At 33.9% G+C, this 25,611-nt stretch overlaps 1 protein-coding gene and 1 pseudogene across 2 annotated transcripts; both read right to left on the bottom strand.

Moving 5' to 3' along the window:
* Positions 1-817: 817 nt before the first annotated feature.
* Positions 818-6,224, bottom strand: LOC111396182 (annotated as a pseudogene).
* Positions 6,225-18,321: 12,097 nt separating this feature from the next.
* LOC111396181 (ATP-citrate synthase alpha chain protein 1) lies at positions 18,322-25,234 on the bottom strand. 2 transcript variants are annotated; one of them, XM_023022523.1, is made up of 13 exons: positions 25,118-25,234; positions 24,870-24,979; positions 23,885-24,061; positions 23,606-23,767; positions 23,353-23,433; positions 22,844-22,895; positions 22,625-22,739; positions 22,454-22,535; positions 20,101-20,196; positions 19,850-19,951; positions 19,553-19,669; positions 19,319-19,435; positions 18,322-18,594 (listed from the first exon to the last, which is right to left on the bottom strand). In XM_023022523.1, the coding sequence occupies exons 2-13, from the start codon at positions 24,966-24,968 to the stop codon at positions 18,523-18,525; spliced, it is 1,272 nt and encodes a 423-aa protein (XP_022878291.1). In that variant the 5' UTR covers positions 24,969-24,979; positions 25,118-25,234; the 3' UTR covers positions 18,322-18,522. The 2 variants fall into 2 exon arrangements, with proteins under 2 accessions (XP_022878291.1, XP_022878290.1); XM_023022522.1 differs by lacking the exons at positions 22,454-22,535; positions 22,625-22,739; positions 22,844-22,895; ... (1 more) ...; positions 23,606-23,767; positions 23,885-24,061 and adding exons at positions 20,514-20,595; positions 20,685-20,799; positions 20,904-20,955; ... (1 more) ...; positions 21,666-21,827; positions 21,945-22,121.
* Positions 25,235-25,611: the final 377 nt, after the last annotated feature.

Genomic DNA, 25,611 nt, shown 5'->3' with positions numbered 1-25,611 from the left:
CGAAGTAGTACCGTGAGGGGGCTAGTAAAGATTTAATCACTAAGACTGTCTTCCATTTAGTAATGGAAGTCATCCATTGAATAATGCAAGAAATGAAATCAATGGATAATAAGTTGCACAACATTTTAGCTTCTCATAGAAGCAACTTCATTGTCTTGAGATGCATGATGGATCCAAGTAAAATATACGTTCTTTCAATTTTTTTTTTCCCTTTTTTTCTTCATTAAGAGTATAATGGACATTTTGGTGACAAATTTTTGGCCAATTTTGCAATGGTTAGCAAAATTAGACACATTTCAATTGACAAGCATAGATTTAGACCTTTTTTTTTTTTGTAAATTTCCCCAAGTTTAATCATATTGGCTATGTTGTCCAATATTCACTGTTGTTAGATTTTAAGCACAATAATAGAGAGATGAAATAGAGAAATCAACACAAGAATTTACATGGTTCGACAGTGTGTCTACGCCTACAAGAGCGAAGTGGAGATAATATTATTCAGTATGAAAAATAGGGTTACAACATTATTATTTATACTAACCTAGTCTAGGCCCATAAAGGCTTTAAGGCCCGTACAAGAAAATACTCTCATACCGTACGACGGGGACAACCCAACCCATTCAGCATCCTTAACAACCCTACAACGAATTAAACTCGCGCAAAGTCGATGTCATTGCTCTATTCCGTTCGATGAGCTACGCTCTCCTCACTTCACTTCACTTCACTTCGGCATCGACCTATTTGATCGAAGGGACCTTTGTTTCACTTTATATGAGTTACATACACAATAACTGCTAAAATCTAGCACGCTAAAAACTTGAACTAAATGTAAGTGGCTTTCATTTCTTTTTACATGATGAATTCAAACAGTTTACAACCGATATAAATGTACAAGGATAAATTTCACAGAAAGTGTTACAGATAACACACAACAATGGGGTGGATGGTTTATTTTTCGCAATAAAATATTCACATGGGGCCTATAAGCCTTCTGTGATTTTTTTTTAATAATACAACAATTTATTACATTCTATGTTTTTCGTTCTAAGCTTAGGAAATTAATGGCACCAAAAAAGAACGTGTATACAGAAGAAAGAAACAAAAGTGACTGTTATCTTGGGCCAGAGAGTTCCATTGCCTCAACCACAAGAGATGATTCTTCGATGAAGTCGGAATATCTCTGAGAAGGATTTTCAAACGTATGATACCTAGGAGTGTCGACTGTTTGGGACGACTCCCATTTCTCGACTAGTCCATCCCCTTCCAACATCCTTAAAACTTCCGACATTTTAGGACGGTGGATAGGATTAAAGTGAGTACAAAGTAGTGCAACTTGAACAATTTCTTCGAGTTCAACTTTGTCGAAATTGTTCTTCAAATCTTTGTCCACCATAAGATTCAGCTTCCCATCTTTATGGAGCTTTTTTACCTGGACATTAGATGCAGCAAATCGAGGAAGATTTATCATCCCGGGAAAAAAACAGTATGCGGCATGGATTGAACTTTCATCCTTAATTTTGTGAGAATTAACAATCAAGCAAAAATCAGAAAATGCGAAGGATCCCACAGATATATAGTAGTTAATCTTAATAAGAGAGCTACATTTACTCGCAACTGCAGATTTTTACTAAAAATCGAGAGAAAGAAGTTTGCTATGGAGATCTCACACCCCTCTCAGCCTGTGTATTCCCCTCTATATTAAAAAGGGGGCCACTTAATATCCTTTATATAATTAAAAGGTATAATTAAGCTCTATCCAGTCAAATAGTATAGATGTAACATGTTTAAATTTAATATACAAGAATACCCGGAAAAAGTCGTGTACAGAAATGCAGTAAACAACATTACTGAAATAGGTAACATAAGGTTTATAAATTGGCCTCTCAAAGAATGTGCACATTGTGAACAAAACCACAAGTAATTGTATCTCGAGAGAAGAGGCAACGTACCCAATCAAGTATTATCCCTTTCTGGTTGGTGCCAGGTCCAAAATCCACAGCTTTCTGGCCCGTAATAAGCTCGAGAAGTAATATTCCAAACCCAAACACATCGGTTTTCTCTGATGATTGACCTGTTGACAGATACTCAGGAGCAATGTGGCCAACAGTTCCACGAACAGCTGTTGTAACATGAGAATCCTGGTGATCCAAGAGCTTCGCCAAACCAAAATCTCCAACTACTGCCTCAAAATCTTCATCCAACAGAATGTTGGCTGCTTTGACATCACAATGGATAATTTTGGGGTCACATTGTTCGTGCAAATAAACAATCCCCCTTGCAGTTCCTAAAGCTATCCTTCTTCGCCTTGACCAGTCTAGTACCGGCCTGCCATGGATATGATCTGGAAAGAAAAACAACAAATGACACCTATTAGACCTGGTAAGATATCAGGTTTTGTAAAGTACCTATTGGATAGCACTGGATGCTATTTAAGGAAGAAAAGATGTTAAAATCTTGGTTATATATTGTCTAAACATGTCCAGTACTGTCAAGACTTCCAAACAAGCATTGTCTATGGTTTGCAACCGGATAAAAATTGCAAAAGCACATACACGAAGTTCCAAACCTTTCAATCGAGATGCCACGCTCCCATTTGGCATATATGGATAGACTAGAAGGCGCTCATTTTTGGTTGAACAAAACCCCCAAAGGCGGAGGAGGTTCCGATGCACAGCCAGACTAATCGTCTCAACTTCTGTCTGAAACTGAATTTCACCGCCAACAGCATTATAGTCTTTCAATCTTTTGACAGCAACTACAGTTCCATCATTTAAGCTGCCCTTGTACACAATCCCGAACCCTCCCTTTCCCAATTGGATTGAAATGTTTGGTTGCAGCTCGGAGTTCCTTAAAGGTATACCTTCTTAAATGACCTAAGCATACCTCTGGATCATATTGATCTGCAAACCAACATGTACTAGGTCAAAGCCTGAATCCAAAAGGAAAAAGTGATGGATAACCCTACGTCTAATGAATCAGGGAAAGAGAAAACGGCCAAGCTCACAGATAAAGGTATCTCTTAAGCCCCTGTTGGTGTAGCAAAAAATCAACTTCAGCAGATTTTCATAAAAGTTGATGAAATGTGTGGTTAAAAAGTTGATAAAAATTGTTGGTCCCATGAAACGTGTTGTTAAAATTAATAATTGACTTTGACTTTGATTTGAATTTTTTAAGCTTTTTAAGCTACACCATGCAAGGACCAATATACAAAGAGCAAAAGTAAATATATGATGATTATTCTGTTGTTAATTTTAGGAAAGGCATATAGCCAACCCTTTTTTAAATAGTTAAAAGTAATTTTTTTTAAAAGATGCCCTGTAATTTTCACATTCAGAACCTTCTTAGTTTAGCATAAATTAGTATTTGCAACCGATTCTATACTAGGATTCTAGAAGTACGCTACAATATTGTATAATAAGTATGAATTTGTCTAGTGGTACATAATGGAGTGTACCAAATGGTGTATACCCCACTCACATGGGTTTAAAACCCATGTGAAAAAAATGATATTTTATTCGAGTGGGTCCCTCGTCCATATGAGTGAGGAGTACATCATTAGGTATACCCCGATGTACCACTAGCAAAACCGAATGAATATGGAGTTGAGAATAGTAAGAAAATTTATCATAAAAAGCTCAACACAATATTATGCAGACAACGCAATGAATTACCATTAACATCAAAGAAAATCTGTTGATTGAGTCTATATTGCCACCAAACAAGCATCCCAATAACAACTACAACTATTAAGGCTGCACCGAAGCTTGAACCTAAAGCAACAGCAACGTGATGACTTCTGACTCCAGATTCTGATTGACCTACAAACCAAATATAAACATAAAACGTGCAACTATTAATACATAACACAGCACTGAAGAAGGACTTTTTATTTTTCTTACTATTTCTTCGTGCACCTGAACTCACCAACATCAAAGAACTGGATACATACCTTTCACTGTATCTGGAGAAAAGGACAATGGTTCTGAATAGACGGCCGAACATTTTTTTTCTGAACTCTGCTGGCAAATCAACGGATTGCCAACTATTCTGAAAGTCGTGTAAAGTGATGTGCTCACTTTAAATTAGAAATGTAACTTATTCTATGGGACTATCATACTAATTGGTATAGACGGAGTAACTTACTTGAACGTTCCAGCAGAAACTTTTGGCAAGGGACCTCTCACATTATTGAAAGATAGGTCCCTGCAAGCAATTATTGATTCAGTATTTAACCAAACATTAAAGAAACAAACTTAGGTTCTTCCCAAGATAGTCAACATCAATTTGAGAAACAGGTAGCATCGAAAAAGGCATGAAAGCATACACCAGAGCGAGGCTTTCAAGTTTAGACAAAGAATCAGGAATTGATCCGGTAAAGCTGTTGTTGTTGAGGCGCCTGTCTCGCCCAAAGAAGAACAAATACAGGAGTCAATCCAAAGTCAATGGAAATATCGAATTTCAAAATCTTTAACTAGTCAAGATTGGCAAAGTCCCTAAAACTCACAGGTAATTTAAATTCTTCAGGTCCCCGAGAGAACTGGGAAGTCCACCATTAAATTTATTGTTGGAGAGATCGAGTGTTTGAAGCATCTGTAACTTCCCAATTGCAGCAGGAATAGGTCCAGTAATTTCATTGTTTTGCAGCAACCTACAGAGGTATGTGAAAACCTTATTCATAACATCATGGCTACTACATTAGACATCAAAAGATGACACATTTAAGACTGGAAGTTATTTATCTTCAATTACTTGAGACTTCATTCACGTACAACTTTTAGGTACTAAGCCCGAATCCCGATCCTGAGAGCAATAACGAGCTAACAAAAGATAGAAGCACACACATATTTATAGTGTTTTATCCTCCACGTGAGAGCTAGCAGTCAAGGAGACAAGTGAAATTATATAAAGCTCCCCATATTCCAACTCCAATGCAATAAAGGAGAATTGACAAGCATGTAATTAAAGCTGGACCAAATGACATTAGAAAACTTACACAGACTGCAAGTTAGTAAGGTTCCCAACTCCAGCCGATAACTTTCCAGATAAACTCAAATTAGGTAATCCTCTAATAACAAGGAAAATCAACATGTAAAAAAAAATGAGTACAATGAGCAAAATTATTCAATAATAAAGGGTTATAACAATTAATTCTCCAACAATAAAATAAAAGTATAGGCCAACTTACAGAGCAGAAACATATCCATCTGGGGAACAAGTAACCATCCTCCAACTACAAGGATCTACAGAATTAGCATCCCAATTTTCCAGAACTTCATATGGATCATGTAAATCACTCTTTATAGCCATCAAAGCTACAACTATATAAAATTAAAGGAAAAGAATTCAACAGTCAAAATTAAAGATACGTATCATCCAAAAATAAATAAAATACACGTCTTGAGCCACAGTAGTTCTAACTCCATATACAAAACGAGGGAAAATGGATACTTGACCAATTCTACTCCAATCAAATTTTAAAATTAATATATAAAAGAAAAAAGAAATCATAGCAAAAAAATAAAAACACACACAAGTTTGTGGAGGCACTGAACTATAATATGTTTTAAAAATAAATGAATACACCATTTCAAGTAAGAACTTTACCTTCATAATTAATACCAGAAGGAGATAGTGTTGAATAAGAACCATTCATCAATGTCAAAACTATTAATCCTACCTTCCACAGCAGGGATTTGTTTCTTTCCATACTCAGATAACACTCAATTCAATTTAACTTTGCAAAATTTTGGCTTATTTTCCACAGCAGGGATTTGTTTCTTTCCATACTCAGATAACACTCAATTCAATTTAACTTTGCAAAATATTGGATTATTTCATAGAAAATAAGCCATTCTAACATAAATTAACTGCCTCCTCATTTTCTGATTACCCTATGAAGCAATCTTCATTTTTCTCCCAAAGAAGCTCAAAATTGCCGTTTTGAGTTCAAAGAATTCACAAACTTCAGACAATGACAGAGCCCAGGTGATAAGGTTGCAGTCTTGAACTATTATACAGAGCCCTCACTAAATGTACACCATTTTCGGACAGGAGAAAATCAAAAAAAATGAAGAGAAATTTCTTGAGAAAGAAAAACAGAAAGTGGGCCTGAAATTCTGAAGAGTCTTGTGATCTCGGAATGGTAGTATGTAAAGTCTATGTCGTAAACTGATCCCCACAAAATTGTATTTTTCTGTATGCAAATGATTTTCAGCTTTTTTACACCATATCCGTTCAAGATTAGCTTCAAAATATCTATCCAATAGTAATACAAGAACGTTACTACTGTGTTATTTGTTAAGGTATTTTTCATTATATTTTCTTCAATGTGAAGTATACAGATTTACAGGGGAAGGGAATGCTCCTAATTTTGGATTATACAGATTTTTGGCTTATTGATTGATTCTACTTGGTTCCTAAAAATAGTAGTTACAGCTCACTCCAACACTCTCCTCAAGTTGATGCATATAGGTCTCTGATGCCCAACTTGTCAAGTAAGTTGTGAAAATCTTTGCTTGAGATTGCTTTTGTGAGAATGTCTGTTAGTTGATCTTCGACCTTCACAAAAGGAAAACGAATTATCTTTGCTACTAAATTCTCTTTAATGAAATGTCAATCTACTTCCACATGTTTTGTCCTGTCATGTTGAACCGGGTCATGAGATATGACGATGGCGGCTTTGTTGTCACAGTAGAGATCCATCTCAATAGTAGGAGCAAAACCAACTTCGGTGAGTAGTTTCTTAACCCAAAGGAGTTCACAAAGTCCTTTTGCCATTCCTAGAAATTCCGCTTCAGCACTCGATAACGATACTACTTTTTGCTTTTTACTTCTCCATGTAACAAGATTTCCACCAACAAATATGAAGTAACCTGAGGTGGACCTTCTATCTGAAATGTTTCTGGCCCAATCCGCATCTGTATATCCATTTACTTTCAAGTGATCATTCTTTGAGAACACAAGTCTCTTCCCTTGTGAGGACTTTAGATACCGAAGTATTCGGGTCACAACATCCATGTGATCTTCACTGGGGTTATGTATAAACTGGCTAACTACACTTACAGCATCAGCAATACTTGGACGGGTGTGTAAGAGGTATATAAGTTTGCCAACTAACTTTTGATATCTCCCTTTATCTGTTGGCACCTGATCTAAGCGCTCACTCAATAGATGATTTTAGATGATTGGAGTATTTACTGGCTTGCATCCCAACATCCCCACCTCAGCCAGTAAGTTTAGTACATACTTTCTTTAGAATAGGAATATGCCTTGTTTTGATCTGGCCACTTCAATTCCCAAGAAATATTTGAGACCTCCCAAGTTTTTCATCTCGAACTCAGATGCCAAATGTTTCTGAGTTCTAGATATCTCTTCTTTATCGTCTCCTGTGATAATCATGTCATCCACGTAGATTATTAATGCAGTTACTTTGCTTCCATTATGCTTTAGAAAAAGTGTATGATCTGAGTCACTTTGTTTGAAACCATATTTCTTCATTGTCACACTAAATTACCCAAACCATGCTTGAGGTGACTGCTTCAAGCCATATAGTTTCGCTGCAATTTACAAACAACATTGTATGAAGGTCCTGTATATGCTGGAGGGATATTAATATAGACTTTTTTTCAAGGTCCCCATGGAGAAATACATTCTTCACATCAAACTGATGTAGTGGCCAGTCCAGATTGGCTGCGAGAGACAATAGTACTTTCACGGAGTTTAGTTTAGTAACTAATGAAAAAGTCTCTTGGTAGTCTATCACATACGTCTGTGTATAACCTTTTGCAAATAGCTTTGCTTTGTACCGTTCAATAGATCTATCTGCCTTATATTTGATGGAGAACACCCACTTTCATCCTACTGTCTTTTTCTCTCCAGGTAGTGGAACGAGGGTCCATGTGTTATTCTTTACTAGAGCATCCATCTCATCTTTTATTTCCCGAGTCCATTTACGGTCTGATAAAGCCTTTTGAATTCCAGTTGGAACATGATTAGAGGAAAGAACATGTACAAAAGCTCTCATCGGCTTAGATAACTTCGTGGTGGATACGTAGTTGAAAATTGGATCCTTTGATCTTCATTCTTCTATGTCTGGAGAGTATCTATTTGGCGATTTGCCTCGATTATGCCTAAAAGGTAAGGTATAGCCACCAGGAGTATCTAATCATTTATATGTGAAGGAGTGCTTACCTCAAAGATATTCTCAGGGGATGGGTATGTGGATACCGAAGAAGAGGGTTCTGGTTCTGATTCAATGGAGCTTGTGTAGTCTCTACAGTCATATTATTCCCCAAGTTATCAGCTTCTACATTATTCCCTGAGTTAGCCTCTGTCGAAGTTGTTTCTGTTTCGACATTATTTAACCATTCATACTGTAAGTAATTTGCCTTTTCATCTCTTGTCTCCCCTTGAAAAGGAGAATTGGATGGTAAGGGAAAGAATGTGTCAGACTCCGAAAAGCTAACATCCATAGTCACATAGGTACATTTGGTGGCTATATCATAGCATCGATAGCCCTTTTGATATGTAGCAATCCCACGAAGAGGCATCAAAGAGCACATGGGTCAAGTTTTGTTCGTTGATTTTTGTGGAGGTGTACATAGGCCACACAACCAAACAATCAAGGAGGGAGCATGAGGCTTGTAGATAGAGTAACATGGGATGATAAGGCCTGAAGTGGAGTCTTAAAATTTAGGACCTTAGAAGACATCCGATATAGTAAATGTACAACCGTAGACACTGCATTAGGCCAGTAGCAATTTGGAACATAGGTATGGAATGAGAGCTCTTGCAGTTTCAAGAATATGACAAGTTTTTTCTTTTAGCAATGCCATTTTGTTGAGGTTTCTGAGGGCAAGACATCTCATGAATGAGGTCATGTCATTCAAAGTAGGTGCGAAAGCCTTGGATAATGAATTCACCACCATTATCTTAGCGAAGGACTCTGAGTTTAGCGGAGAACTGAGTCTGAATCATAGCATGAAATGACTAAAATGCTTTGAAAACTTTGTCCTTATTTTTTGATAAATAAAGCCAGATCATGCGAGTGTAATCATCAATAAAGATAACAAAACAATGAACTACAGATAGGTGAGGGCCCCAAACATCAGAGTGTACAAAGGAAAAATGAGTATTACATTTATTCATGCTTAACAAATACGAAGTACGGGGACTCTTGGTCAAAATGCGAGTACTACATTTAAAGTCAGAAATTTCCATATTTGTGAAAAGACTAAGTAGTAAATGCTCTAAATAATCGAATGATGGATGTCCAAGACGGCGATGCCATAGGCAAATTCATCGTTCATTTCCATTGCTCTGAACATGATGAGTGAGGCCCACACTGAAATCCTCCATGTAGTATAACCCCCTTCTCATAGTACTATGACCAAGTATCTCCTTGGTGAGAATATCCTGAAAAAGACAGAAGGTATGATCAATAAGTACCAAATAGTTTAATTTTGTAGTTACTTGACTTACAGATAATAATTTATGTGAAAGTGATAGTACAAGTAGAGTATTAGATAAATGTAAGGAAGGAGACAGAGATACAGATCCAGGTCCGATGACTGGAGAAATAATTCTGTTAGCAATTGCAACATTGGTGCATCGAGGTAGAGTCTTCTGGGTAAAATCTCTTTCATCATATGTCATATGGTCAGTTGTCCCGGAGTCAAGCAACCAGAAATTATTATCCTTGTCACTGGACGATGTAATAAACACTGAACCAAAATTACCTAATTTTGGTGAGAGATCTGTATCCTGAGAGGACCCAATTTGGGAAATCAAGGAAAGTTGATTGTCAGCTGCTACCACAGGTACCTTGCCTGGTCGCCTATCATTGCCTATCCCATCCTTGTTCTTATTTTATTACAAGTCATGTCACTAATCAGGATAACCATTTAGTTTTAAACAATTCTCACGTGTATGCTTGGTATTTCCACAGTGAGAACATTTAATTTCTTCATCCACTTCTTTTGACCTTTTTGGCCCATTTTTATTTGAAGTCCTTTTTGAGAAGCCCATTCTAGTACTTGACCCAAGCTTCAATCCTTTAGTGGCCAAAACTGCTTCAGGAAAACCATCAGAGTCAGTGGATGCCATGACTGCCTATCGTAGAGGCTCTCGTCGGATATAGGCGTAGGCTTGTTCAACAGTGGGAAATGCTCCATCTGTAAAACTCTACTCTAAATGTTGTTTGGCCAATCGTTAAGTCCATCAAGGAAGGTATAAACTCATTCTTCTTGGATCAGGTTGTTGAATTGGTGGATGTCAGTGGGACACTTCATCGAATTTGGGCAACGAAAGTCAATTTCGTGCCACAACTCTTGCAATTCAGTGTAGTATATCTCCAAGGTGCCGCTCACCTACCTCAGTCGAGTCACTCTTCGTTGGAGATCATAGACTTGGGATTTGTCATTCCCATCAAAATATGTAGTGGCAATTGCATCCCAGACTTCCTTAGTAGTGGAAAAATGGATGAAATTGCCTATGAGAGCAAGTTTCAAAGAGTTGAGAATCCATCCCTTAACAATGGAGCTCTTAGTTCATCACTTCTGGTAGGATAGGTCAGTCGGTAAGGGTGGAGAAGCATCTCCATTAATGTGACCTAGTTTATCTTTTCCAGAAATATACATTTCCATAACCTATGATCATAGGCCATAATTTACATCGTTTAATTTGATACCAATCTGGGGTGAATTTTCAATCGATGGGGATGATATGTGTGTTTTGGTTAAAGCTTCAGAAATTTTGGTGGTGAGGTTCGTATGGCATCAGCATTAGATGGGGTTTGGACGAGGTCAGTGAAGACGTTGGGGTCCTCCATCTGTTTGAGAAAATGTTCATACGAACATTGCTAGAGGCCGGTTAGGGAAAGAGGTCACGGATCGTGTACATGCTTTGATACCATGTCAAGTAAGGTACTTTTCCTCATATTTTCTTCAATGTGAAGTGTATAGATTTATAGGGGAAGGGAATGCTCCTAATTTTGGATTATATAGAGTTTTTGCCAATTGATTGATTCTACAACTAATTGACTGATTCTAATTCCTTGAAATGATATGATTACAGATGATTTTGGTTCCTAAAAATAGTTTTTACAGCTTACTCCAACATTATTTACCAGAAAAATACAAACTACAAAAAATCCAAAACAAAAGGCCGACTGTTAGACATACAGATACGTACACTGTGAAATAAATAAAATAAATTGAATCATTGATATATATATATATATATATATATATATATATATATATCGATTGGCTTGGGGCGAAGGACTGTGCAAATCTTCTGATATTGGGTGAACAAAAAGGAAACATGTTTTGCTCCAATTTTTTAATTTTTATTTTTCTTAAAGTCTTGAAATACATGTTCTTTTTATGTAATAATTTCATAAATGAAGTATCACTTTTCTCCACTTGTTAATTATACATTCTTAGAAAAAAAATATTTTTTATAATAACCTTTCTCAAATTTGGCTAAACACTTTTTATTCAGTGATTTGGACCGAAGAATATGTGGGATTGATTCGAAAAGAACAATACATTTAAGATTTAAAATTATTTTGCAGTTTTAAAATGTATTTTGTCTTATATGTTGAAAAATAAGTTTAAAAACTTTCAAATTGAAAATTAGTAACACTTGAGAACTTATAGGATAAAGATGTCACAACTTCTTGTTACATATTAAATCAAGTAATTGTTAAGAACGATATTAAAACTCCATATAAGCTAAGGAAAAAAAGATTCCCTAGGTTAAATTTTTTAAAAGTGTGTGGGTGTTTGGCAATAGTAGTTATATCTGATCTTAAAAGAATGAAAATAAGACCAAAAACCGTGAATGTTGTTTTTATAGGACATGCTCAAAATAGTAGCACAAATAGGTTCTTGATTTAAATTCTAAAGTTAGTGACATTACAAATAATACTATTATTGAAGCTGGAGATGCTACTTATTTTGAATATATTTTTCCATTTAAGACTAGAATCTCAAGTAAACCCTTGACGTCTAAGAAAGTATTTTTAAATAGTACTCCTTCCAGTTCATCTTTAGAAAGTGAAATTGAACATGAACTTAGGAAAGTAAAAGGACTAGGTAAGAGAAATCTTTTGGAGAAGAGTTTTTAACATATCTTGTTGAAGGTGAACCTGAAACTTATAAAAATGCTATAGTCTCTACCGATACACCTTATTAGAAAGAAGCTATCAATGATGAATATGAATTAATTATACAAATTTATACTTGGGTTTTATGTGATTTACCTCAAGGAAGCAAGGCAATAGGATGTAAGTGGGTATTTAAAAAGAAGTTGAAACGTGATGGAAGAATATATGAATATAAAGCTAAATTAGTAGCTAAACGATTTACCAAATGAGTTGATTATTTTGATACATATTCTCTTGTTGGAAGAATAACTACTATTAGGACATTGTTAGTTTTAACTATTATTCATAAATTGATAATTCAACAAATGGATGTTAAGACTGCATTTCTAAATGGTGATTCAGATGAAGAAATATATATAGAACAACCAAAAGGTTTAATAGTCATATCTTGGGGTTCAAGTATATCTCGAAAATAGCGATGAGAATTGGGTAACTGATAATGTAGATATTAAATCTACTAATGGATATGTGTTCATGTTAGATGGTACAGTCATATATTGGGGTTCAAAGAGATAAACAATTATATTTAGAAGTACTTTAGAGTCAGAGCTAATAGCATTGGTACAACTTGTACCAATGCGAAGTGACTTAGAGATCTATTGTTAGATATATCATTAATAAGTAAGCTAATTTCAACTATTTCAATACATTGTGACTGTAAAACGATAATAGAGCATGTGAATCAATCTCACTCAAATAATACTAAATATTTATATTCAAGCAACACTTAAGTTAGTTAATACCTTGTTTAAGAGAATATGATTTCTCTCAGTTTCGTGAGATCTGAAAGGAACTTATCCAACAACTTAACCAAAGTTTTACCCAAAAATGGTGTTAATGAATAATTGAGAGGAATGGGCTTAAACTTATAAGGAAGTCACTTCCGAAAGTAACCCAATATTTGTGATTGGAGATTCCATGAAGAAGGTTCAATGTAGTAGGAACAATTCGCACTGTGTGACTTGCAATGCCATTTTATTATTTATGCTCATCCCTATGGTGATAATGCTATGATTGCAATGTTAGGAAAGATTTAACCCTAAATGAGTACTAATAAGGGAATTCTCGTGAGATACAAGTTACACGCATCCTTGGAGGACTCATGAGGCCGTAGAGATAAGGGATTAGATTATTCTCCAGAGACTCTTACTAAAATCAAGATAAGAATACATTGCCATTAATAGCAATACATGTTATAAACTAAACCTAAATCATTACTGTGTATGGAACAATTGAAATTTGGCCAAAGGGACCTAATTTAAGGCTTAGTCCATTATAACTTTCTTAAATGAAAATTGTTATAACAAAGTGAGGTTCAAGTCCGAAAAACACCTACACCTATTACTCCTATTTCAATGTGAAATAACAATTTTTTTAACTACTAGTTTGATGATCTGATTTTTAATTATTTTTATAATTGTAGAACTATCTAATGCCATCAACCTCTTTTATCCGAACTTGAAACTTTATACCCTTTTTTTTTCAAAGGAAAAATGTAAACCACTAAAAACTTTTATAGGTAGGGGACATTTAGGAGAAATCGGCCAATGTTTGAACCATAAAGAAACTAGTCCCATAATTATTTGTATATTAATGCCTTAATGTGCTCAGTTGTGAACACACGAACCCAAGGGTATTTTTTTCGCATTGGAAAAGCTGAATATTCTCTAGCACACACTCATAACTGATGTAATTCTCTATTTAAATATTATTTATATTCATTTTTAATTCTATTCAAACAGAAATTCCAATTGCTATCCTGGAGTCTAATTTCATATTCAAACGGTATTTTCTTTGTGTCGACTAAGTAAATGAAAAATATCATTTGAGCCCCTCGATTTTTCATATTATCAAAAGCTCTAATATATGAGCAATGGAGGGTTTTATTTTTTATTTTTTTGGCATATATATTTTTTATTGAAGACTTGAGACATGGACAATCTACATTATCTGCTGATAAAGTATTTGGGTTCAAGCTCACTATTGTCCAAATTATGTATGAAATCATGAAAAGAAATATTTGTTGTACTTATACATGTCAAAGAAATGTTATTTGTATATTCATTTAAATTTCGTATTCAACGTATCATTTCACGTACAAATTGAATTTATTTTCGACTAAAATCGGAATTCAAGTGTGTCCACCATCTAAACTAAGCACGAAGTCATGGGCCCAAATCTTTGTTCTCAGTATACATGTCAAGTCATGAATGGAGCATGCAATGTACAAACTCTGCATGATTTGATAATTCATTTTTGAAACTTTATCTGCCATAAAGAAATAAAGAATTAAAAGCACAATTTCTATTCTTTCAATTATGGCCGTGTAAAATGTTTTACGTTCAACGACTGAAAGGGGAAAAAAGGATGAAGGTCCCACCATGCCAAAAAGGTTCAAATTCTCCACTACGAGAGCATGCAACAATGAAAAAATTTTTAAAAAAAAAAGTAAAAAAAAAAAAAAAAAAAAAACCTGCATTTTTGACATAAAAATAAATAAAAAAGGATATAAATTTAAAACCTTTTAAAGATCCACTTGTAGAATCACAAGAGGTAAAAAGCTACCAGCGCACTTGCACCCAAATTTTTTTTAATATTTTTTTCATTATATCAAAATTTGGATTTAGATTTATCGGGATATAAATGGGGGTACAAAAATAATTTTAGAGATATTAATTTACAACTAATTTTGCATAATCATTAGAGATGCTTCAACAAGGTAATTTATCTCGTGTTTGGATTGGCTAAAAAAATCATATTTTTAGTTAATTTTGTTAAAAATCAATGAAATGTGGGATTGAAAAAAAGTTGTGGACAACATAAAATGAAATTAAAAAAATAAATAAATAAAAATTGGAGCCTAACATAAGCTTAGTCCCCATTTGGTACCAATTAAAATTTTAATTTTAATTTTAAATTAAAGTCAATAATTAATTTTAGCCACATATTTTTAGGTCCCACAACTTTTCAACTACAAATTTAATTAACTTTTATAAAAATCTGCTAAAAATCCTATTTTAATTCGCACCAAATTGGAACTTAATAAGACAAAAGATTTTTCTCCTCAAAATCGAAATTTTAACAATAAGACTAATCAATACATTCGAAAAACAACAATCGAGTGGAAGTGATTTTTTGAAATAATTTTTTCAACCACATGTTTAAAAAAAAATTCATTTTCACATTTTTCTCATTTGTTAATTTACATTTTCCAAAACATCCACTTTTCAAAAAATCCTTTGCACAAACTTACTCTCTAATTTTTATTAACCATTTAAATAAGGGATAAGTTTTAGTATACATAACTTATATACATAAGAGTGTCTACATCCCTCACATGAGGTGGAGCCCACCTCGCGAGAGTCCCTTCCTATGTGAGGAGTGCGACCACCCCTATGTACATAAATTATGTACACTAAGCACAACTCTTAAATAAGATAGTTATTATGCCCTTGTTTGATTCCCATTTTTGTCAAGAAAATACATTTTTGAATAGTGTAATTATGTGAAATGTGTGATTAAAAAATAAGAAAAAATTTTAGATTTTCGTGTAATATTATTTTTTTAGATAATGTGTGGTTAAAATGATATCAAATCACTATTTAAAAATATATTTTTTCAAAAAAAAAAAAAAAAGCTCAAACAAGGGCTATAATAAGTGGAAATCAGATTTAAAGTTTTTTATACAAAAATCGAATTTTAGTTCAAATCTTTATATTAATAATATTCAATATCCTCTATCTTCTCTCTCCAAATCATAACCACCCAAAACATAAAATAGCCCCGTTACTGAGCCAGGCTAAAAAATAGGGGCTAAGGTGGCATCAACTCAACCTCCGATTTCACTTACTTTTTTTTTCAGATCTAAGGGCCGAGGTGTTGCCACCTCGACTCCTTATTTTTTAGCCTGATTTTGCACATGGCTGAGTAGCATTTTTGAACATAAAAATCCCTAGATCACAAACCCACATCTTCCCTCTCTCTCCGATGGCTCTGGCAACAAGCAGAAGAAAAGTGACTCTGACTGCTGCACACAATCAGCGCAATGGCACCTCACAACTAAGAGATTACCACTGGTTCATCGTGTGTGGAACCACCGGAGCATGTGTCCGTCACCACAGCAGCATACACCCCCTTCTCTTTCTTTATCACGTGGAAGACTACCATCGAAGACCATCGCAAGAGACCACAGTGCAGATCCATTCTTCTTCTTTTTTTGAGTGATGCCACGATTGATAGTTCGGTGGTGGTACTGTGGTGCAATGGTGATGGTATGTTGATTTTGTGATTGCGATAGTTGTGGTGCTGTGTGCAGTGGTGAAGTGTGGTAGTAGTACGGTGGTGTGTGCGGTGTGTTGGCGACGTGGTGATAGCTCTGGCGGTGGTGTCGTGGGTTCAGATGGTGTGTGGTGGTGTTGTAATTGATGCGGTGGTGATGTTGGTGGTCTAATGTGGCGACGGCGGCAGCAATGGTAACGGTGGTCTTAGTGATTGTGGCAGTGGTCGTGGGTAGGAGGGGGTAAAGGTGTTTTCGACCAAATATTTGATTGCCTGTGACCAATTATTTGATTGATGTGATCAATAAATAATATGTGACATAAAAAATGTGATTGTGATTCACAATTTATGAAGTTATAACCAAAAATAACTTATGACTAATTAATTTGATAAATTGTAATTGTTAAATAAGTTGTGACTTATTGATTTGTGATCAATAAATAAAATGTAGGGGGTGTTTGAGCCACATTATTTTGGTAATAATGCATTTTTGAATAGTGTATTGATGGAAAATATGTGGTTAAAAAATAAGAAATTTTTTTTAATTTGCGTGTAATATTATTTTATTGAAAAATATATGGTTGAAATGATATCAAATCACTATTTAAGAATACATTTTTTTAGAATAATGTGGCTCAAACATGCACGTAATCTATAAAATGAGTTATTTGTGATCAATGAATAAATTGTTATCTATAAAATTTTTGATTTGTAATTGAAAAATAATTTTTTACCAGATTGTATAGAATTCTAACTTTAGCCCTTGTTTGAGTCACATTTTATCCAAAAAAATATATTTTTAAGTAATTTAACATCATTTCAATCATACATTCTTCAATACAATAAAATTACACGCAAATTCAAAATTTTTCCTTAGTTTTTAATCACGAATTTCTTATCAATACACTATTCAAAAATATATTCTAATGAAAATATTGTGGCTCAAATAAGGACTTAATATTTAATCAATAAAATATATTTTTAATTAATTATTTCATAAATAAAATTTAATAATATATGATATTTGAAGTTTTTAAACTTGTTTCTTATTTTTGAAGGGTTTATCGTTAACTCTTAGATATGAGATTTTTCCTTGTATTAATATATATTAAGAGCAATTTTTAGATATTCTTTAAACATGAGATGTTATCTATTTTAAATATTTAACCCTTAAAATATGCTTCAAGAGACTTTTTGAATTAACATTTTAATATCGAAAGTGAGTTTGACTCTCCAAATCTAGAGAGCCAAACTCACTCTCTGTAATTAAAAACATTCAAAGTATTCCAATTTTTTATGTAGAAAAATAATAAAATAATTTATAGTGAAGCTAGTTAAAATAAAAGATAGAGAAAGATAATAAATATTTTTCGGAGTTGTAAAATTAAGTGTTAAATATAAAGAGTTTGTTGGAGTACTTCAAAATTTTTAACTCTCTATATTTATCGATATTATCTAAATAATAGAATATGTTCTTTAAAAATGGAGAGTCACTTGAAAATGTACTAAGAAGAATTCCAAATGATTTACGAATATCACTTGGGTTAGTGGGCCCCCGAATACTCTTATGTGGCCCAATTGTGAGCCCAACAACTCCGCAGCATCTGTTCCACTTGCTTCCTTATTTATATTAGTTCCAAGTCAAATGGTATAGTGGCATTAGTCAAGTCTTAATAGGTACTTTCTATCAAGTTTTCTACTTTTTTAATAAAAAAAATTTCTTCGACAAGAAAAAATAAGCTTTTTTAATATAATTATTGTTGTATGGTAGCTTTGTTACTTAGCACATCAGTTTGTGAAATTCTTTTTATTTTCTATTAAACCCACAATCTATAAGTGATAGTACGTTACTAGTTGAAAGAAATAAAAATAAATAAATAAATGGATGCCTTCAATTAGAAAACTGAGATTGAAACTGTAGGCCTAGAGGCCATTACTCATGGTCCATTTATATAAGACGTCAATACAATTCAAATTCCTTGCACGTATATTAAAGATGGATACATCATTATTCTAAATAAACCAACTCAAAATAAATTTAAAATAAAAGAAGTTGATAATCAGCATTGGTAACTTCATGCAGCTGCAGTTATGCACTCAATTGCCTGTTTGCATATGCCAGTCATGGTTTCCTCAGGTCCATATACCTTAAACAGAACAAAAATAGAACAATAATGTTCATTTTCCTCGTATAAGTCAAGCAAGTATTTTAAGGTTCGACCATGTATGAAAGATATTCAAGTCCATACCTCGATGGGAATGCCGATTTCTTCACCAAGAGTCCTCATTTTGGCAAGTCCCTTTTGGTAATTTGGTCCACCTCTTCGGACGTATAAATTCATTCTTGCAGCCTTAAGCTTCGACTCCTGTTATGAGAGGAGTCGAATAGGAGTTCTCAGCTTATGAAAAGAAATAATATTTAAAGGCGAGCGCTAATGACTTGTTTGCTAAGGTACAAATACTTAGACGTGAAGGTTCCATACCTTCTCCTTTAAAGCTCGGATAATTCCATTAAATGTAGCAGCAACGTCAGTGAAGTTGGCAATTCCACCACCTATTACGAGGGCTCTCTTTTGGCCATCGGGATCTGCAGTTGCACACTGTAAAACAATTCATTAGTCTACACTGGATTTCATCAAAGAAATAGTCTTAAGGAAGCTTATGTAGAAGAAAATTTTTATATCCCTAATGAATGAATATATGACTAATTTTTTCAAATATGATTGATAAAATAAGTATGCCAGTCATGGTTTCCTCAGGTCCATATACCTTAAACAGAACAAAAATAGAACAATAATGTTCATTTTCCTCGTATAAGTCGAGCAAGTATTTTAAGGTTCGACCATGTATGAAAGATATTCAAGTCCATACCTCAATGGGAATGCCGATTTCTTCACCAAGAGTCCTCATTTTGGCAAGTCCCTTTTGGTAATTTGGTCCACCTCTTCGGACGTATAAATTCATTCTTGCAGCCTTAAGCTTCGACTCCTGTTATGAGAGAAGTCGAATACGAGTTCTCAGCTTATGAAAAGAAATAATATTTAAAGGTGAGCGCTAATGGCTTGCTTGGTAAGGTACAAATACGTAGACGTGAAGGTTCCATACCTTCTCCTTTAAAGCTCGAATAATTCCATTAAATGTAGCAGCAACGTCAGTGAAGTTGGCAATTCCACCACCTATTACGAGGGCTCTCTTTTGGCCATCGGGATCTGCAGTTGCACACTGTAAAACAATTCATGAGTCTACACTGGATTTCATCAAAGAAATAGTCTTAAGAAAGCTTATGTAGAAGAAAATTTTTATATCCCTAATGAATGAATGTATGACTAATTTTTTCAAATAAGATTGATAAAATAACAAACGAATTTAATGTGTTTCTTAACTCAATAACACAATCCTTACATCGATTACAACTCGGGCATACTGCAAGACCTCCTCTTCATTGGGAGCACCACTATATTCTGCATAGTTCCCGAGCTCAGAAGCATAACCAAGATCTCCAACCTGACCATGGAAGAAAATCCGTGTTAAGCTAATGTCATCAATGAGGAAGAACAAGGATGATTACGACAACTAAGTACACGTAGCGTTGTCTAATTCATGTTACCAAACATGTCATAAGAGCATGATAATGCCAAAGATGAGTAACATACAGTATCTGCGTAGATGACACTTGCCCCTCCTCCAGCGACCATAGTCCAAATTCGTCCTTTGGGGTTCAAGACTGTGAATTTCAGAGACGCACTCGTCTGCAAGCAATGGGAAATTCATAACTCAATAAAGATTTGAACCAGTTTCTAATAGAGGCGTGCGGTTTTGTGAATTTTTAAGAGGAAAAATGTCAGATATTACTATGAATAGAAAAATGTATACAATTTAGGTGTCCTGAAATTCATATTTGCCAATCATTGCATGGACAGATTTCAAAATTCATTATTTATATTGACGCTAAGGTGAGAGTTACTTCTAGATAAATAACTTTTCTTAAGAGTAAGAAAAAAGAGTTATTTATGTATGTTTGACAAATAAGTTTTTTCTGACATAGGTAAATTGTATCGATACATACCTTCTCATCCAGCCCGTGAATAAAGCTTTCTGTAGAACTCAGAACTCTTCCAAACGGCATTGGAAATTCAATACTTCCCCATCTGCAATATCAATGTCACATAAGAAACTGTATGGTATAACAAACATGCACTGAATTAGCAACAATCAACAAAAGACGGGATCAAATTACTTTTTGAAGTTCTTAAATGCAGCAGTATCATCAAGCTCGCCTCTCATATCCAAAGGATATGGCTTTCCCTCAACCAAGGTGAAAGGATTCATCTCAAGGAAAGTGAAGTCCAAATCTAAGACATAAAAAATCGATATCATGTTCGTTGCCAAAATCCAAGAACTTTTGTAACATTAGATATTTTTAAGTGAAAATTTATCTTGAAAATCTCAAGCTTACCTAAAAATAAAGTATAGATTACTTTGATGAACTCCTCAATCACACCTTTGACCTGTATCATAGAGAAGAATATAAATATGGAACTTTAAACAACAGCACTTAAATGTAAAGAATATTGTAGTCTAGGTGGAACTGACTTTGATATGTTAGTTTTACCACGGAAGTCAATGTTTTTCTCCGCAGTCTATAGAAACCATGTTTGGCAACGTTTAAGAAAAAGTGAATTTAGTATTGAGCAACTTTTATCTCCAAAAATATTTAAATAACTTATATTTTCCCTACTTTTAAGTAAGAAAAGTTACAATTTTTGAAAATAAGTATTACCTCATAGTCAAAATAAGTAACTACTTACTTTGTTTCTCATTGACGAGATAAAAAATAATTATTTAAAAATTACTTATTTAATTAAATAAATTTACTTATACACGTGAACAATTTAAGCTTAGCCAAACATGCTCTAAACAATGAGCATGAGAAATGGACAACATGTGAAGTATTAATAGATATACCTCCATGGGAAGGGTTGCCACAAGAGGAGCACATAGCTCTGATGTAAAAGATACACCAGTTGGCAAAAAGATAGTCTTAACCTGTATAGGGGGGAAAAAAGAAACAAATATCATCTGTTAGTAAGATTTAAGAGGGACATAGGTACAGAAATAAAATTGTTAATAAGATTTATGTGGAACATATAAAATATATTTGGGAAAAATTTATAAGATGCCTTTGGCCAGATTAATTATATAGGTAGGTTTTAAGTACCTTGTCCCAGTTCTCTTCAATTTCAATTCCTCCACATTCTGAAAAACTGATGCTACAACCAAGCCTCTCAGAGACAATATTGAGGTAGAACTCTTCATTATGGGGAACAAATGGTTCGACGATAAATGTTGTAATGGGACCTTTGCAGCCTCCCATCTCCACCTGTTAACTCCGAAACAAACACAGCTTAAAAAAAAATTGAATACATGTTGAACCATCGTCCAGATTATACATTTCATATTTTAATGTATGTATTTGTGAGAAATTTGTATCAAGTACCTCCTTGCCTAGCCGCTCTTTCACGAAAGCGGCAACTTGAGCCAAATCGAGTTTTAAGGCAACAAGACCACTTTTCCCTCGTTTGCCGAATAACATATCAGGTTTGACAACTAGTTTTGTCGATGAAAGCCATGGTTCTTTGTCAACTAGTTCATTGAAATCTGTCGACTCGGTAACCTAAACAACAACATGAAGAAATATCGCATTATTAAAGTTAAATTAAGAATTACATACCAAATCCAAACAATCATATACAAGAGCCAAAATCTAGTCCATTATGTTGTCTAGTTGTGTTTCACATTTATAAAGTGTAAGATGATGAGATATAAGTATATTCAATTGTACTAATGCTTCGCCTACCTAATCCCAACGATTTAATTTTAGTCAGAACAATAACAAAATCTTAATTCTAGATAAATAACTTTTCTTAAGAGTAAGAAAAAAGAGTTATTTATGTATGTTTGACAAATAAGTTTTTTCTGACATAGGTAAATTGTATCGATACATACCTTCTCATCCAGCCCGTGAATAAAGCTTTCTGTAGAACTCAGAACTCTTCCAAACGGCATTGGAAATTCAATACTTCCCCATCTGCAATATCAATGTCACATAAGAAACTGTATGGTATAACAAACATGCACTGAATTAGCAACAATCAACAAAAGACGGGATCAAATTACTTTTTGAAGTTCTTAAATGCAGCAGTATCATCAAGCTCGCCTCTCATATCCAAAGGATATGGCTTTCCCTCAACCAAGGTGAAAGGATTCATCTCAAGGAAAGTGAAGTCCAAATCTAAGACATAAAAAATCGATATCATGTTCGTTGCCAAAATCCAAGAACTTTTGTAACATTAGATATTTTTAAGTGAAAATTTATCTTGAAAATCTCAAGCTTACCTAAAAATAAAGTATAGATTACTTTGATGAACTCCTCAATCACACCTTTGACCTGTATCATAGAGAAGAATATAAATATGGAACTTTAAACAACAGCACTTAAATGTAAAGAATATTGTAGTCTAGGTGGAACTGACTTTGATATGTTAGTTTTACCACGGAAGTCAATGTTTTTCTCCGCAGTCTATAGAAACCATGTTTGGCAACGTTTAAGAAAAAGTGAATTTAGTATTGAGCAACTTTTATCTCCAAAAATATTTAAATAACTTATATTTTCCCTACTTTTAAGTAAGAAAAGTTACAATTTTTGAAAATAAGTATTACCTCATAGTCAAAATAAGTAACTACTTACTTTGTTTCTCATTGACGAGATAAAAAATAATTATTTAAAAATTACTTATTTAATTAAATAAATTTACTTATACACGTGAACAATTTAAGCTTAGCCAAACATGCTCTAAACAATGAGCATGAGAAATGGACAACATGTGAAGTATTAATAGATATACCTCCATGGGAAGGGTTGCCACAAGAGGAGCACATAGCTCTGATGTAAAAGATACACCAGTTGGCAAAAAGATAGTCTTAACCTGTATAGGGGGGAAAAAAGAAACAAATATCATCTGTTAGTAAGATTTAAGAGGGACATAGGTACAGAAATAAAATTGTTAATAAGATTTATGTGGAACATATAAAATATATTTGGGAAAAATTTATAAGATGCCTTTGGCCAGATTAATTATATAGGTAGGTTTTGAGTACCTTGTCCCAGTTCTCTTCAATTTCAATTCCTCCACATTCTGAAAAACTGATGCTACAACCAAGCCTCTCAGAGACAATATTGAGGTAGAACTCTTCATTATGGGGAATAAATGGTTCGACGATAAATGTTGTAATGGGACCTTTGCAGCCTCCCATCTCCACCTGTTAACTCCGAAACAAACACAGCTTAAAAAAAAATTGAATACACGTTGAACCATCGTCCAGATTATACATTTCATATTTTAATGTATGTATTTGTGAGAAATTTGTATCAAGTACCTCCTTGCCTAGCCGCTCTTTCACGAAAGCGGCAACTTGAGCCAAATCGAGTTTTAAGGCAACAAGACCACTTTTCCCTCGTTTGCCGAATAACATATCAGGTTTGACAACTAGTTTTGTCGATGAAAGCCATGGTTCTTTGTTAACTAGTTCATTGAAATCTGTCGACTCGGTAACCTAAACAACAACATGAAGAAATATCGCATTATTGAAGTTAAATTAAGAATTACATACCAAATCCAAACAATCATATACAAGAGCCAAAATCTAGTCCATTATGTTGTCTAGTTGTGTTTCACATTTATAAAGTGTAAGATGATGAGATATAAGTATATTCAATTGTACTAATGCTTCGCCTACCTAATCCCAACGATTTAATTTTAGTCAGAACAATAACAAAATGTTAAAGGGAATCAAAGACAGACATGGATGATAAAAATGATAATTAAAAACACAGATTTTGATCTGCCAGAGTACAGCACATGCATACAAGTAGATGATAAACTCCTATAAATTTACCCAATAAGGTGAAATTAGATTCAGGTAACCAAACACAAGGTTTTTATTCTTTCTTAATTCATTAACCAAATTTCTCTGTTCTTTTCTTCTCTACGAATATCAAACTTTCACACGACCGACAAATTTAAGATAATCTTGTAAAAATAAGCAAAAATAAGCTAATTATTTAAGAGAATAATAGCGTTTAAGGAAGCTTTAACCAGCTTTTCATTATTTCTTAATTCCTTAACCAAATTTTCATCTGTTCCTTTCTTCTCTACCAACATCAAACTTTCACTCAACCAACAAATTGTAGATCGTGTAAAAATAAGTAACCCATAATCACAAAATTAAATTACTTTTTTGAAGAAAATAACAAGTCCCAAATCCCACGCCAGCATTTCGATGTGACTATCAAACGAGTCAATTTTAACGTGGAATCCCAAATCTTAATGCTACAAACTAAATCACGAGATATTGAAATTACTTGGGCAGATTTGATTTCCAATTCAGATCCAGAAAGCCTTTTGAAATGCTCTTTCAACAACCTCTTGGAATCATACTCTCTGATCTTCTTCCTCGCCATTTCTTTTCAAGCTGCACCCAGATTAAAATCAATCAAGAACTACTTTGAAATTGAAATAATTTCAGATCTGTTAATCTTTAATCCAATCATAATAATAAAAAAATAAAAAAAAAGACCCAAAAAACTTGAAAGAAATTTAAGATCTTTACTGTTTAAAGAAGACCCAAAAGAGGATTCAAGAATTTCAGGTAATGTGTAGATCCACACTATGAGTCTTGTGATTCTGCTACCTGTATTTATAGGTAAGAGAATTTCGGGTCAAGATTTTTGTGGAATTATGCTACAAATTTTTACTAATATATGGCTTATTATTTTAGCGGGAACAAGTGTACAAATAAGACGCAGTATTACCTTCCTACCTACCTATGTGGACCGTCCAGTGGGTAAAATAAATACTGCTACAATTAATTCATATTTTTTATTGGTCCAAATATGGAACCTTAAGTTGCACACTTTGTTCGTTGGCCGTCTTTTCTTTTCCTCCATTCTCATTATATGACAAATGTTCACTTACAACCTGTTCGATAGTGATTTTGAGAATTAATTTTTTTACCGTTGGAAGAAAAGTAAGGACCTTTTGTGAAAGAAAAAGTCAAAAATTATTATTGAAATAGTGAAATAACGGTCAAAAAATCAATTTTTT

The sequence above is a fragment of the Olea europaea genome, chromosome 6 (assembly GCF_002742605.1).
Source record: "Olea europaea var. sylvestris chromosome 6, O_europaea_v1, whole genome shotgun sequence".
In the NCBI taxonomy this organism is placed as follows: domain Eukaryota; kingdom Viridiplantae; phylum Streptophyta; class Magnoliopsida; order Lamiales; family Oleaceae; genus Olea; species Olea europaea.
Note: the sequence above shows the minus strand (reverse complement) of the source record. Positions and strands in the feature narration are given on the sequence as shown.

Coding starts and splice junctions, on each gene's coding strand:
- LOC111396181 (XM_023022523.1), bottom strand. CDS start 24,968: ATGGCGAGGAAGAAGATCAGAGAGTATGATTCCAAGAGGTTGTTGAAA. Junction 23,434..23,605: donor TTGAAGAGAACTGGGACAAG/GTACTCAAAACC, acceptor CCCCCTATACAG/GTTAAGACTATCTTTTTGCC. Junction 20,197..22,453: donor TTCACGGGCTGGATGAGAAG/GTATGTATCGAT, acceptor CATTGCTTGCAG/ACGAGTGCGTCTCTGAAATT.